This window comes from Corylus avellana, chromosome ca6 (genome assembly GCF_901000735.1).
Source record: "Corylus avellana chromosome ca6, CavTom2PMs-1.0".
NCBI lineage: Eukaryota > Viridiplantae > Streptophyta > Magnoliopsida > Fagales > Betulaceae > Corylus > Corylus avellana.
Genome location: NC_081546.1, coordinates 7,756,053 through 7,770,025, shown reverse-complemented (window position 1 = coordinate 7,770,025; position 13,973 = coordinate 7,756,053). Strand labels below are relative to the sequence as shown.

At 36.7% G+C, this 13,973-nt stretch overlaps 1 protein-coding gene and 1 pseudogene across 1 annotated transcript in view; both read right to left on the bottom strand.

The window, feature by feature from the left end:
- Positions 1-4,164, bottom strand: part of LOC132184636 (aminopeptidase M1-like) — an 11,347-nt gene extending 7,183 nt beyond the window's left edge. The window contains exons 1-10 of the mRNA XM_059598343.1: positions 3,831-4,164; positions 3,450-3,595; positions 2,970-3,072; positions 2,519-2,705; positions 2,343-2,436; positions 2,025-2,178; positions 1,621-1,725; positions 1,416-1,532; positions 1,201-1,314; positions 32-214 (exon numbers count right to left, since the gene is read on the bottom strand). Coding sequence (XP_059454326.1) covers positions 32-214; positions 1,201-1,314; positions 1,416-1,532; positions 1,621-1,725; positions 2,025-2,178; positions 2,343-2,436; positions 2,519-2,705; positions 2,970-3,072; positions 3,450-3,595; positions 3,831-4,046 — 1,419 coding nt within the window. The 5' untranslated portion in view covers positions 4,047-4,164. The remainder of the gene's footprint in view (positions 1-31; positions 215-1,200; positions 1,315-1,415; positions 1,533-1,620; positions 1,726-2,024; positions 2,179-2,342; positions 2,437-2,518; positions 2,706-2,969; positions 3,073-3,449; positions 3,596-3,830) is intronic.
- Positions 4,165-5,473: 1,309 nt separating this feature from the next.
- On the bottom strand, positions 5,474-13,756 carry LOC132184635 (aminopeptidase M1-like; annotated as a pseudogene).
- Between the last annotated feature and the right edge of the window lie 217 nt (positions 13,757-13,973).

The window sequence follows — 13,973 nt, the reverse complement described above, 5'->3', positions numbered from 1 at the left end:
AAATAGATGAAAGAGATAAGACACAAGAAACCTGCTCGAACACCAATTTCTGATCTTTGACTTTGACAGAGACAACTGGGTATCCTTTTTGCTTTGTCCATGAATTCATTAGCTTGTTCACAGGCTCACCAGATCCCTCCTCAAGGGCAGCCCATAAATCTTCTGTCTTCGCATTTGAGTAAGCATATTTTTTTATATATGAAGCAAGTGACCTCTGATTACATAAGCAAAACAGAAAAACAAAAAAATAAAAAGAGCAAAAACAGTAAACTAAAAGCAGGAAATAAAACTTATAAATGCAAGGAAAAAAAAGAAAGTAATTGACACAATTACAATAGAAATATTTCCCAAATGAGCAAGCCCTATTATGCTTCTAAATTTCTTTACCAGAATAACGACCAGATCTAAAAAACCATCTCTGCACTGCCCTTATATTTCCTTACCAAAGCATATGGAAGATAAAAGTACTATACTTCGTTAGTTTCATACACAGAATTGATCCCTTATTTGAAAGCATTGACATTATCTTACCTTTTTGTTTTCTTTTTGATATGTAACGAACATCGTCTTACCCTTCTGATATGGATATTCATAGTAATGATATCCAGAATCAACAACCATCACACTCAACTCCATTATGCTTTAAACCAATAAATCCATAAACCATCATTTGAACAATCAATCCCATAAATCACAGAAGATGATTGGTTGACACAGATGGAACTGAAAAATAACAAACCTAAACAGCATTTATTTGAATAATACTTGGCAGCCAGGAATGACACTGGCAGCTAATCTAGCTGAAGCTAAGTCACCAGATATCAACTAGATATAATTTCGAGTTATTTCTATATATATAGTAACACCTCTATTTCTTCTATTTTCTAAGTAGAATTTGACTACTTAATGGTTATCTCAACCTCCTTCATAAAATAAATTCTACAAACCCACATCACCATCCAACTATTTTCTGAACAAAATGTCTCTGATCTTTTCAGAACTCAAAATAAGAAGATTCCTATTGCCTACTCTTATATGTCTGGAAGACTTCATTTTTTTAAGGTTTCCTATGACATAAGTTTCATGTGAATTTGGTATGGAGAAAGAGAAACAAAAAGAGAAAAACAAAGTCTCTTCAATCATAAGAAATACTTTAACTTGTACAAGAAACACATACAAGTAACAAACCTAATGACCAACCTGAAAGGATTCAGCACCAAGATAGCTTTGCAGCATCCGAATAACAGATGCACCTTTTCTGTAACTTATTGCGTCAAAAATTTCATCAATCTCACCAGCATGATTTACCTCCACCTAAAAGAAATATGCTTAAATTCACCTATACTCAAAAAAGTAATGATGCTGATTTGGTGATTCCTTAAAGCTGAGGAAAATAAAATAGCCATGCAAATTACCTCAATGGGATGGGACTCTGCAAGGCCATCTAGTCTAAGACCTTCTGTAGATTCATCAAGAAACTGAGTCCATATTTTCCATTCTGGGAACAAGCTATCAGTTGCTAAATAGCTAACCTGTACAAATATAATTACAGATACATAATCTCCAAGCACGTGGTCATTAGGTATGATAATATAAAGAAATATGACCAATGCAATATACCCATGTTGCAAACCCCTCATTCAGCCACAAATGAGTCCACCATTCCATTGTTACAAGATTGCCAAACCACTGGTGTGCCAGTTCATGAGCTACGACCGTAGCAACCTTTTCAGTAGCCAAAAATAACAATTAAACATTCAGTGGGGTGTTATTGAAAGAACAGCTCCATATTCAATGAGCCAAACTAAATTCTAACAAAGAGAGAAACATTCAAATGTGCACAATACCCGAGTAATTCTATTCATCACCCTATTATCCTCCTTCCATTCCCCAAAACTAATGTGGCGTGGTCCCCATAGCATTTGGGTATGGGGATTGGTATTTTGGTTGGGGTGACCACGTCACATCAGCTTTGAGGGGATGTGAGAGGTACAATGGGGTGAGTATAGCATTACCCACATTACCCTCTGCTTATTGGCAGCTGCGGAATGCTGATCGTCGTAGAGCAAAGCTGTTTCACGGTATGTAACTAAACCATAATTCTCCATGGCCCCAGCAGCAAAATCAGGGATTGCAACCATATCCAATTTAGGTAGAGCGTAAGGCACGGCAAAGTATCTGTAAATTTTATCATGGTAAATTTGAATTCCAGGTAATGCAGCATAAGCACAAAAATGCAACAACCCGATAACCAGTAATCACATTCCAGTGTCCAATTAAATGTAGTCTTTAGCTAAAGAATTGTAGTGCTTAGACTAGTGCTCAATTACAGGACAGCTTACTCTTTGTACAATTCAAGTGTTCCGACAGCAACATGCAATGCAAATTTCCCTTGATTTGCCTTACCAACCTGACAGTATACTCGAACTTTGACCCCTGTATACAGATGTAAGATTACACTGTCAAGAACAGGAGTTGTACTGCCACAAGAAGCAATGGGCATAGTGTTTGATTTTACCATCAGATGTACAATCTTCCACATAATCAAACAAACCAACAACCACTGCCACCAAATATGTAGACATTACTGGTGATTCCTGATATGAAACTGTCTTCAGATGCCCATCCACTTTTTCTTCAACAATTGGCATGTTGGAAAGAGCTACTAGTTCAGATGGCACATCCAATGTGATTTTGAATGTAGCCTGCATTGGGAAGAAGAGCCAAATTAGCTTTTGTTTGCATTCATTTGTAACACAATCAGGCATTTCTACTTTCAGTCCCAAAATTATTTAGCCACAACAATCGAAGCAAGCATTATGAAGTGGGATGGGAGTTAAGATTTGATTTCAGCATAAGATGCAAAGACCATCAAAAAAAAGAAAAAAAAGCATAAGATGCAAAGAAGTACAAGAGCTTAAATCAACACAGAGAGAGAGAGAGAGAGAGAGAGAGAGAGATTACAACACCTTGCAAGCAGGTTCATCCCAACACGGAAAGCATCGCCTAGCATCAGCCGGTTCAAACTGCGTAACTGCCATATTCTTCTTCTCACCATTATGCTCATATGTACTGAAAGAAAATAAAATAACTCAAATATATACACACATAATTAATAAAATTGTCATCATCACAACCGTATCCCAACACTACTTGTCACCACCAAATCCTTCCTTTTTAGCACACATTATTTTCTTACCAAATGCACTATAAAAGGTAGCATAGAAATGATTCCAGACTTCAATGGTTGTATTTATCAAAAAACTCTAATTAAATTCCGTTCTTATATCAGTCCCGCTTAAAGCTTCGGTGCTAATACTTCAACTCTGAGATTTTAAGTTCTTTCAAACAGAAGCTAACAAACAGAGGAAATAGATTATTGTATCAAGCTTAAAAAAACTCTATTCATTTAATCTTCTCATCAACAAATATAACACATTAAATTCTACCTTCTGTAGAACCCCTTCATTTTGTCGTTCAAAGTTCCTTCAAACCCGATATGGAGAACTCCGATCCCAATCGGAAGTGTCTCCGCGAACTCCAAAACCAAAATCTCGTCTGCTTCAACCAAATCAATTTTTGAAGGCTCCAACACCTGCCCAAAATATCATTCATTCATTAAGCATCAACGGCAGTGCGTTTGGATGCCTCTGGAAAATAAATCAAAACTAAGTCTCGCATAAAAAAGTCGGAACCAAAATGGCTGTGAATCCATCCATAGAATCCATGCTATCTTCGTATTTTCGATAAATTTCATCAACTAAATCAATCATTGGAGTTTACAACATTTTAAGGTTCCGGAACGAAAAGTTAGACAAATAGGGGATTACCTTAGAAAAGCCTCGGTTGGTGAACGAAACGGAGCCGGTAACGAGGGATAGGTCGGCGGCATTGAGGACGATGTACTTGGTATCGGCGACGATGTCGAGGTCAACGGCGACGGAGCCGGCGAACTTGCAGGCGGAGAGGTCCGGTTTGAGGCGTAGGTCGTAGCGTTTCGGGACGGCGAATTTTGGGAGGCGAGGTTGGCCTTTGAACTGCTCCATGGTTTTTAGATTCGTCCGCACTCCGTGTTTCTCTGGTTTTACTATTAGCAGATAGAAATGAGTGAGAGCGATGTGGTGACACAAAGAGGAGACCGATGCGTGGGAACTTATAGAGATTGCTTCTACGGCAAGGCTAGCCTACGGTTAGGAACGAATCTTTGCGATGGGTGAAGTAAAACAGCACACCACGTGCCACGTATCACGGTCCGGTCCGCCTTATTCTTGTCGGTGGTTTTAGCCAATAACCGCTAATTATAACCGTCTTTTCATTTCTACTTATTCCAATCTTGCGGTGGTATAAATTTGAATGATATACGATTCTATATAATTAGGATAATTATTATATGTAACACACAATCATCCTATTTGGGCCATTCTTGTTGGCGACTCTCATTAGCTTATGCACATCCTATTTCAAGCTAAGACTTGACTCTAATATTATATGTAACCATCCACTTCAAGTAATATGATATTGTTCTTTTTAAGTTTTAGTCCGCACAGTTTTGTTATTAGGTTTATCCAAAAATGCCTCGTACCATTTAAAAAAAAGCATGCTACTATAGAAGCACATTCTCTTTTCCACATTCAGGTAATGTGAGATGCCACAAACAACCTATTAAATTACATTATTCAATAAATTTACATTTTATTAGATATTTTGATGAAGTATATTAAGAGACTAAAATATTAAGAGACTAAAATTAACTCAACCTTATGGATATCTTTTAGACTTTTACCCTCGTACTCCTAGCCTTTTATAGACTTAAGTCCCTAACTACTTTAACAGTTCAGCTAATTAAGTAACAACTCTAACAACTGAAATCGGTCTAACTATCTATTTTTTTTTTTATAAGCCGATGAGAAAAAGGCTACAAGAGAATCTAACTATCACTTGAATGAGCCTAACTCTCAAGTAACCAAATATTAGCAAATGGGCTTCAACTATTCAGCCCAACTAGCGGTCAGACCCATATATTTGAAAACCGAAATGAATGGGCTCCAAATTGTAGGTGAAATATGCGTTAACACCAAATATGCGACTTCAACTTGCACGAAAAAAGGACAAACCTTTCAAGTTTCATCCATCATCCATGCAAGACAAATAAAAGCAAGAAAAATAAAGGAAAAACTATAATTTGAAAGATCCAACTCTATAAGATATATTCTTAATAGACTAATGTTTGCTGATGACCCCGAATAATTATTGTCTCCCATGTTCTGACATATTTTAAGCTGTAAAATTTGATCTGGTTGCCTTTTTCCTGAGAACAATGGCCAAACAAGTGTCTCCTACTACTTCCCCTGTGCCAATTCCTTCACATTGTTGACAAGATGTTCCTCTTTCTGAACACTTAGAACCCAATTTGCATTAATGTAAACTCACTCAATGCTCTGCTTCAAGTTTCTAGCTATCGAGGGCTTAGTACGGCTTGCAAAAAACTCCTCTATTTCCTTGGCCTTCTCAAATGAAGTAAACTGTGGGGAGGGATGAAAAAGAAAAAACTATAAGCATCAAAAATGACTAACTAACTGCATGTGAATTAAAATTCAGGCACAACATTTGTTATACAAAGGACAAAAATTGATACTTGTGGAACCAACAACAAAAGAAAGAGGGAGGGACTGAGAGACAAACTGGCGAGACAATTTCATTGACAAAGTGAGTGAGTTATTAGATATCTAGAACCCCAGGTTTTGAAAATATGCTCACAGTTATCCTGTATTTTAATCATCTATAAGAAGGAAAAACCAAGGCATTAGGTAACAAAGTGGTAACTTGCCCATCAATCAACCCTGTGAGAGATTGTAGCTGTAATAAACACAAGAATAGACTAACAGGGGATCAGTGCCACAAAGAATCAAAACAAGTTTCCTTTGCTTCATGTTATACAAAAAATGATTTCAGCAACAAGAAGCTCAAACAAGAATCGTTATAGACTAGCATAACTGAATTCCTGAACAACGCTTGGGCACCTTGGGTGGGTTTCCACGTTAATTAAATCTGGCCTAAAAAGAGATTGACTGATCAAGATTAACCAACGTACTTGTGTTTAACTAGCAATTTTGATATAGATATGTTTAACTAGCAACCAGGATAACATACCTTTTGAGTGGCAAGAAGTCATTAAAAAAGGGGGTGAAAGATTGGAGGGGAAAGAATTTCAAAGCTGTGATTTCTAGGCTTGCATGGGGCTCAGTAGTTTATCATTTGTGGAGGCAAAGAAATGAAGAAAAATTTGGGAATTTGTCAATCTCTGAGGAGAAAATGGTTCAAATGATTAGTTGGGAGGTTAGAACCCGAATCATGTGCAAGGGTAAATTTAAAAGAAGTGGAGAAAATGTTGCACTGTGTGCTAATTGGGATATCCCCATTTGTGTACCGACTTGATCTGATTGGCCTGCTTGTTGCTGTATGGACTGCTAGAACTGGTTTGAGCTTCTGGTTTGTGTTGGCTGTATTTTGTTGGTTACAGGGATTGCTGCACAGGTCTACTTCTTCGGCTCTTTGTTGCTAATCATCTTCTCTTTCTTGGTGCCTTGGCTTGTTCTGGTTTGGGCTGGAAACAGGTGACAGATGTTGCTGGCTTTGTACAGATTTTGTTTGTATAGTTTCTGCATAGATTTGTTTTGCTGGTTCATGGGGCTTCGTATCACTCGGCTCCTTGTTGCTATAATCCTCTTTCTGGGCTGTTGAAAGAGGGGTCTGTTTCCTGTATAGATTCATTGCTGTTGGTTCTCCTGGAACAGGGGACTGATGCTGCTGGTTTTTGGGTACAGATATGCGTGGTTTGTCTGTAATGTCTCTGGTATAGTTTGTTTAGGTTGTCTGGTTGGAGTAGATTGTATGGTGGCTACTGGTTGTTTTGAGATAGTTTGATGTAATGTTTTGAGATAGTTTGTTTGTTGTAAGCCTTTGGTCCTGCCGTGCTGGGGTTCTAGAAGGTTTTTTCGGCTGAAGTGTATTGTTCCTTTTTGTTCGGAGTTAATAGGAACTCATTCATCAAAAAAAAAAAAAATTATATTTATAGCACAAAATATGAGGTATATTCCAAAATCTAAAACTCCTCTGAGATATTCTAATCAGTCACCATAAGCATGTCCCCAGATTCAGTCGCTACTTCACAAACAACTTCATCTTCTCTGGAACTCAGTTATCTGATTTCGATCACTCATATGATATTTCACAAATACTCAAGGTTCATAACAAGCTAACAACTCTTCCAAAACTTGTTTTCTTGGGAGTTGTGGAAAATGTCTAAGGTCTATATGTTACCTTTTTGTAAAACCCTCATTCTCTACCAGATTAACGTACAGTTCCATTATCTCTCTATTTTCCTTTTCATCAGCTACAAATTGCATGAGATGCACCATGATGCCTGTTTTTCTTTCAGGAAAGAAGGTGCGTGTCCTGTCCCTGTATCCACACAAGTGGTTGTCTTCCTTAAATCTACATTCAAGATCTCAGACCAGTTCTCTTAATTGTTTGAGGACAGTTTGACCAAGGTATCATGCGAATATAGCGCATGTGCATGAATGTTTGCTTTTTTGCTTGTCACATTGCTAAATTGAGTATTACCTTCAGCCACGTCCAAGCTGTTTTACGTCCTTCTCTACTAACAGCAAGTCCAAGAACAGCATCTTGGCTACGAACCTAGATCAAATAGGAAATAAAGCCAGCATCAGTGTTCCGAGCCCAATCAGACCATAATTTGTCAACTTGTATAAAAATGTTTTGACCTCCACAGTTATATAAAATTCAGATACCTCAGAGAACAACAGAAAGTTAAGAACTTCAAGAGTTATCTTAGGATCAGGAGAAGATGCTAATGAACCTACAATCACACAACGATACGTGATTCCAATATACCAGAGATACACAGATGCTCTACATCAATTTAAAATAATGATATGTTGTTACGTAGAACGCGTGTTTTCTCCTGGCTCAAATCAGTCTCACTGTAAACTCGTAGAAGAGATTCATAACCCAGTCTGTTTGAGGTGGTGACTCTTTGCATTACAGCCACATAAGCAGCCTGCAACCACAGTTCATAATAAACTTCAGTAGGGATTGTAAACGGAGAAATGCTAGTAATCGAGCAATGCTTCTTTACCAACCTTTCTTAAGTCAGGAGGGAGGAGTGCTGTATTTCTGTCATCTAAGAATGCAAGAAAACGCCTATTTGCTTTGTTTAGTGTCAGTTCATGTCCAAACACAACAAGCGCAATCAAAATCTCTCCTCTCAACATTGCATCCGGCCAGATGGATCTCCCCTTGCTTAGGCTCCCAACCGAGTTTTCTGCAAAGAAATTCAGACATAATAGAAATAAACAAATAGAAGAATGAAGTCAAAAAAGGCTAATATTGCTCAAAGGAAGGTTTGGAGTGCTCGTTATTTGGGTCAGCAATACACAATGGGATACACCATGGGCTTCTGTTAGCTTGTAATGTCTGATATAACTCGATGATGGTCCAAACCATCATATCACAAACCCCTTCTGCCCTACCTTTTCTGACATCCTAGAAACTTCCTTAGCACACAGATTACATTAGCAACTTCAAAGGTTCTAAGTTTAATTCACTATAATAAATCTTATGTATGACAATTTTTTTCTTGATCAAGAATATTCAAATAAAAGAGATGAACATAAACATAAACATACAAATTGCCTGTTATATAGTGCAAGAAATATCTACTCCTAGATCTGGAACTTATCCCTATAAAACATGAAGGGGAATCATAAAAAAATCCTTAAGTGAGTGTAATTTTATTTTCTGTGTCTTTTTCTTCTTCCTTAAAGCTGTCCTTTTCCCAGATTTATCAAAATAAAACAGAAAGTTCATATTATATATACCAATTAATATTTGGACATTCTGAGACATTTATAGACATCTCCCTGATGCAATGATAAAGTACCACTATCTGCTATTTATTAGCAATTAGCAGCTCTATTTAAGAAAAAAAATTGACTTAATTCACAATATATCATAATATATATAATTCACTGGAGCATCATAATCACCTTCTAATATTCTAGTTATTCATTATATAAGAGATAATAATCTCGTGCTCTGTAGTTGTATTTTGACTGTTTTCATACCTTCCAATACCTTAAATTGCAGAACAATTAACATCCAATGGGACTTTACAAATCAAGTCAAATATTATTGACATCAAAGAGATCACTTAATGAGTTAATGGCAAAAGAAAAGTAGATAGACTAAACCCAATGGCTTATAAACAAGGACCAATCTAGGAGTTACAATTAGTTACTTATAAGATCACTTACTCTGCAGAATACTGGAAAAGGCTAATAAAAAATTGTTTAACATAGTCCAGTAACTCAGGGGTTGCATCAGCTGCAATTGTTGCAACTTTATGACTCATCTGTGAATAGAGGGACCGGGATTAGGGCAAAGATCATAACTGAAATTAACTTAGACAAGATGAGGATGTGAAAATTACACTAATCAAATTAGACAGCACAGTATAGTCAGGTTCCTCCCTGTAAGCACCCATCAAGGTAAGCAATGAGCTTAAAGACTACTGGCGAATCATACAAAGTGCAAATGAATCATCCACAATGCCTATTAAAGGAAGACGTTGTTAACTACTCTTTTTTTGCCGTCAATGGGAAAACGCAAGTATGAGTACTAATATCCCGATAACCAAATCTATCTGTTGCAGATAAGAATTTGTTCTCTATTGCATATCTAAGTCTGGTTGCCAGGTCCTCATCATATTTCACCCTATAGAAACCAGTCTAATCCACATTAAGTTTTATCCACAGGAACTCATTGATATCAAGAGTTTCAGACTTTCTTTGCAGTAGAAAACTCTTGCACACATCATATGCGCCACAGCACCATGTTATTGGGATAATCCAATGTCCATCCCCATGGGAACCACTTGACAAAAATTGTGACTGTGATTATTATATTTATCTCAGTAAGTTCTCAAAATATTATTAAGTGAAACACTACAAATGAAACAACTAACTAGGCATCTGTGTTAAGATATGTTAGTTCAACATAAAATAGGTGAAAGAGACACGACAAAAGAAACCTGCTCGAACATTAATTTCTTATCTTTGACTTTGACAGAGACAACTGGGTATCCTTTGTGCTTTGTCCACGAATTCATTAGCTTTTTAACAGGCTCACTAGATTCTTCCTCAAGGACAGCCCATAAATCTTCTATCTTTGCATTCGAGAAAGCATATTTTTTTATATATGAAGCAAGTGACCTCTGATTGCATAAATAAATTAGAAAAACAGAAAAAAAAAAAAAGAGATAATTAATTCACATATAGTTACATCAAAGATATTTCTCAAATGAGGAGGCCATATTGTGCTTCTTAATTTCTTTACCTAATTATCCGTAGATCAACTACTTATCGCAATTACTATCAAATCTCAAAATCCAGCTTTGCACAGACCTTATATTCCCTTACGCTTATATTCCCTTACCAAGCCATCAAAAAGCAAAAAGGAGATACTTTTTCACTGTCCTCTACAGAATTGATCCCATATTCCCATGTTAGCAAGACACTGATGTCATCTTACCTTATGATATGATATTGATAGTGGTAATCTCGATGATTCAATTCCAAAACCTTCAATTTAACTCAAATAAGCATTATGATTGGTTGACACAGACGAAACTGAAAAGCAGTAGACCTCAACAGCAAGCCAACAATAAAACTGGCTGCTAATCTAGATGAGGCTATGCCACCAAATATCAAGTAGACATACTTTCTACTTATTTCTTGTATAGATGAGTATCACAATTTTTTTTTTCTTTATAAGTAGAATTGATTACTTCTTCAAATAATTAGTTACAAGCATCCATCGCATTAATTGTTATCTCCTAAACCTCTTTCATGAACCAATTTTTCTATAATTCAACATCACCATCCAACTTAATTTTTGAAGGTTTTCTACGACATATAAATTTCATGTGAATTTTGTTAATCAACTTCAGAAATCACCAACAGCTTCCATGTCAGTAGCAACTACTTCCAGTTCAAATTCAGCAACAACAGTTTCAAGTTCCAAATCCTCTGCCAAAGATCAAGCTTATTCAAATGAAGGATCTCAGTCAAAGAACCAAAACACTTGAAGAGCAGGACACTAGTCTAAGTTGTAGCCTTGTAATCTTGTTATCGATATACCCTTTCAAATTTAAAATTAGCAACTAAAACTCCATGATATGTGGAGAATGTTTTGTAAACAGTTCTTCACATATACAGTAATACTCAGCATGGTTCGGTTGATCAATACCAAACCATTCTTTTCACAAAGGCTGGATTTCATACAAATTTGATGCAGAGAAAAAAAAGAAAAAAAACCCACACACAGTTTTCTTCAATCATAGGAAATGTTTTAACTTGTACAAGAAACATTTACAAGTAACAAACCTAACAACCAACCTGAAAGCATTCAGCGCCAAGATAGCTTTGCAGCATCCGAATGACAGATGCACTTTTTTGTAACTTATTGCGTCAAAAATTTCATTGGTCTCGACAACATTATTTATCTCCACCTAGAAAAGATAAAGCTTAAATTGGGATATACTCACACAAGTAATTACACAAATTCCTCAAAGAAGGTTATAACCGGGAAAAGAATTTGGCCCATGCAAAATTACCTCAATAGGATGGGACTCTGCAAGCCCATCCAGCCGAAGACCATCTGTAGATTCAGCAAGAAATTGAGTCCATATTTTCCATTCTGGGAACAAACTATCAGTTGCTAAATGGGAAACCTGCGCAAATGCCATAATTGGTATATAAATTTTAGAATAATGTGGCGTAATTAAGTATAATAATATAAAGACATGTGACCAATGCTACAAACCCATGTTGCAAACCCCTCATTCAGCCACAGATGCGTCCACCATTCCATTGTTACAAGATTGCCAAACCACTGGTGTGCCAGTTCATGGGTTATGGCACTCACAACCTTTACAGAGGCCAAAAAATAATGATTAAACAATTTGTGGTTGATTATTAGAACAATGGCTCCTTATTACATTACCCAAACTAAATTATACCGAAAAGAGCAATATTCATAAGTGCACATTACCCACTGTTTATTGGAAGCAGCAGAATGCTGATCATCATAGAGCAATGCTATTTCACGGTATGTGACTAAACCATAATTCTCCATGGCCCCAAAAGGAAAATCCAGGATTGCAACCATATCCAATTTGGGTAGAGTGTAAGCCACATCAAAGTAACTGTAGAAATTATCATGGTCAATCCAAATTCAGATAATGCAGCATAAGCACTAAAATATTACAAATTAAAGGATCACTAGTAGGAATCATAAAGCTGTAACTATACAGCAATAATTTGGCAGTGATCGACTGTAAAACTTACCTTTTGTATAATTCAAGTGTCCTGACGGCAACACCCAGAGCAAATTTCCCTTGGTTTGCCTTACCAACCTGACAGTATACTCGAACTTTGACCCCTGTATGGAGATGTAGGATTGATTACACTGTCAAGAACAAGGGTCGTATTACCACAAGAAACAATGGGCGTAGTGTATGATTTTACCATCAGATGTATGATCTTCCACATAATCAAACAAACCAACAACAACTGCCACCAAATATGTGGACATTATTGGCGATTCTTGATATGAAACTGTCTTCAGATGCCCATCCACTTTTTCTTCAATAATAGGCATGTTGGAAAGAGCTACTAGTTCAGATGGCACATCCAATGTAATTTTGAATGTAGCCTGCAACTCTCAATGGCAGAAAAAGAAGGGCCAAATGAGCTTTTGCTTGCATTCATTTGAAAACATAATATATCTTCATGAGAGGCAGATACTTCATTTTTTTCTTCTTCTGGATTTTCTCAAACATGCATTATCAATTGTGTTAGGAATTAAGATATGATTTCAGCAAGAGATGAAAAGAAGTATAAGATCGTAAATCAGCTAAACGAGAGAGAGAGAGAGATTGCAAACACCTTGCAAGCAGGCTCATCCCAACACGGAAAGCATCAGCCGGTTCAAACTGCGTAACGGCCATGTTCTTCTTCTCCCCATCATGCTCATATGTACTGGAAAGCAAAATTACGACTTCAATATATATATATAACTGATAAAATTGTCACTCATCAGAAAACAGAAGAAATTTAGATCCATTTAATAGCTTGGAAAACCAGGTAAAACAAGTTGCAAATAGCGACTTGAAAAATCGTATATTCAATAGGACCAAAGCTTCGCCATCAAAGTTGCACCACACAATATTAACTGAAAACTCTAATGGATTATATCATTCGGCATTGAAACTAGTAGTGGACAGTAGATTAAAAAAAAATTTGTTGTACCTTCTCACATCTCAGAAAGGGTGAATTGTGTCTCAATTTTTGCAAATTACAATGACATTGCAAAATACAAAAAGGTTGTTCAAGCAATTCAGGAAGAGAGACAACTTTAGTAATGACATGTTTTTGGTACATGACTTGAATTTGTCTTTCTTGAAGAAACATAGCTGACTAGTTTGGCCCTTCTTCTTCTACTTTGTCTTTGTGCCCCAGGGTTCTCCTCTAACTTTCAACACACACACACAAAAAAAAACAAGATACAAAAGGAAAGGGCGTAATTTCCTTTTCTTTTTTCTGCGTCCTACTTTTTGCGAGCATCCTTCATTTTTGTCTTCTGAGGCTCTGTCATCTGTGTCAGTGCACCCAAGCATTCCGGTTGAGGACCCTTTCCGAGCATCCCGTAGGCCACTGCTCTCGAGCGCTGTTTTAGCTGCGTCCCTATGTCTCATTTTTGGGTCTAAATTTTTATTGGACCAGGCCTTTGGCCCATTTCCATTGTTTTTACAGGTACTATTCATGCTGGATTTGTGTGTTTTTTTTTTTTTTTTTTTTTTTTAAAGAGAGAGATTTGTGCTTGTTTAAGGT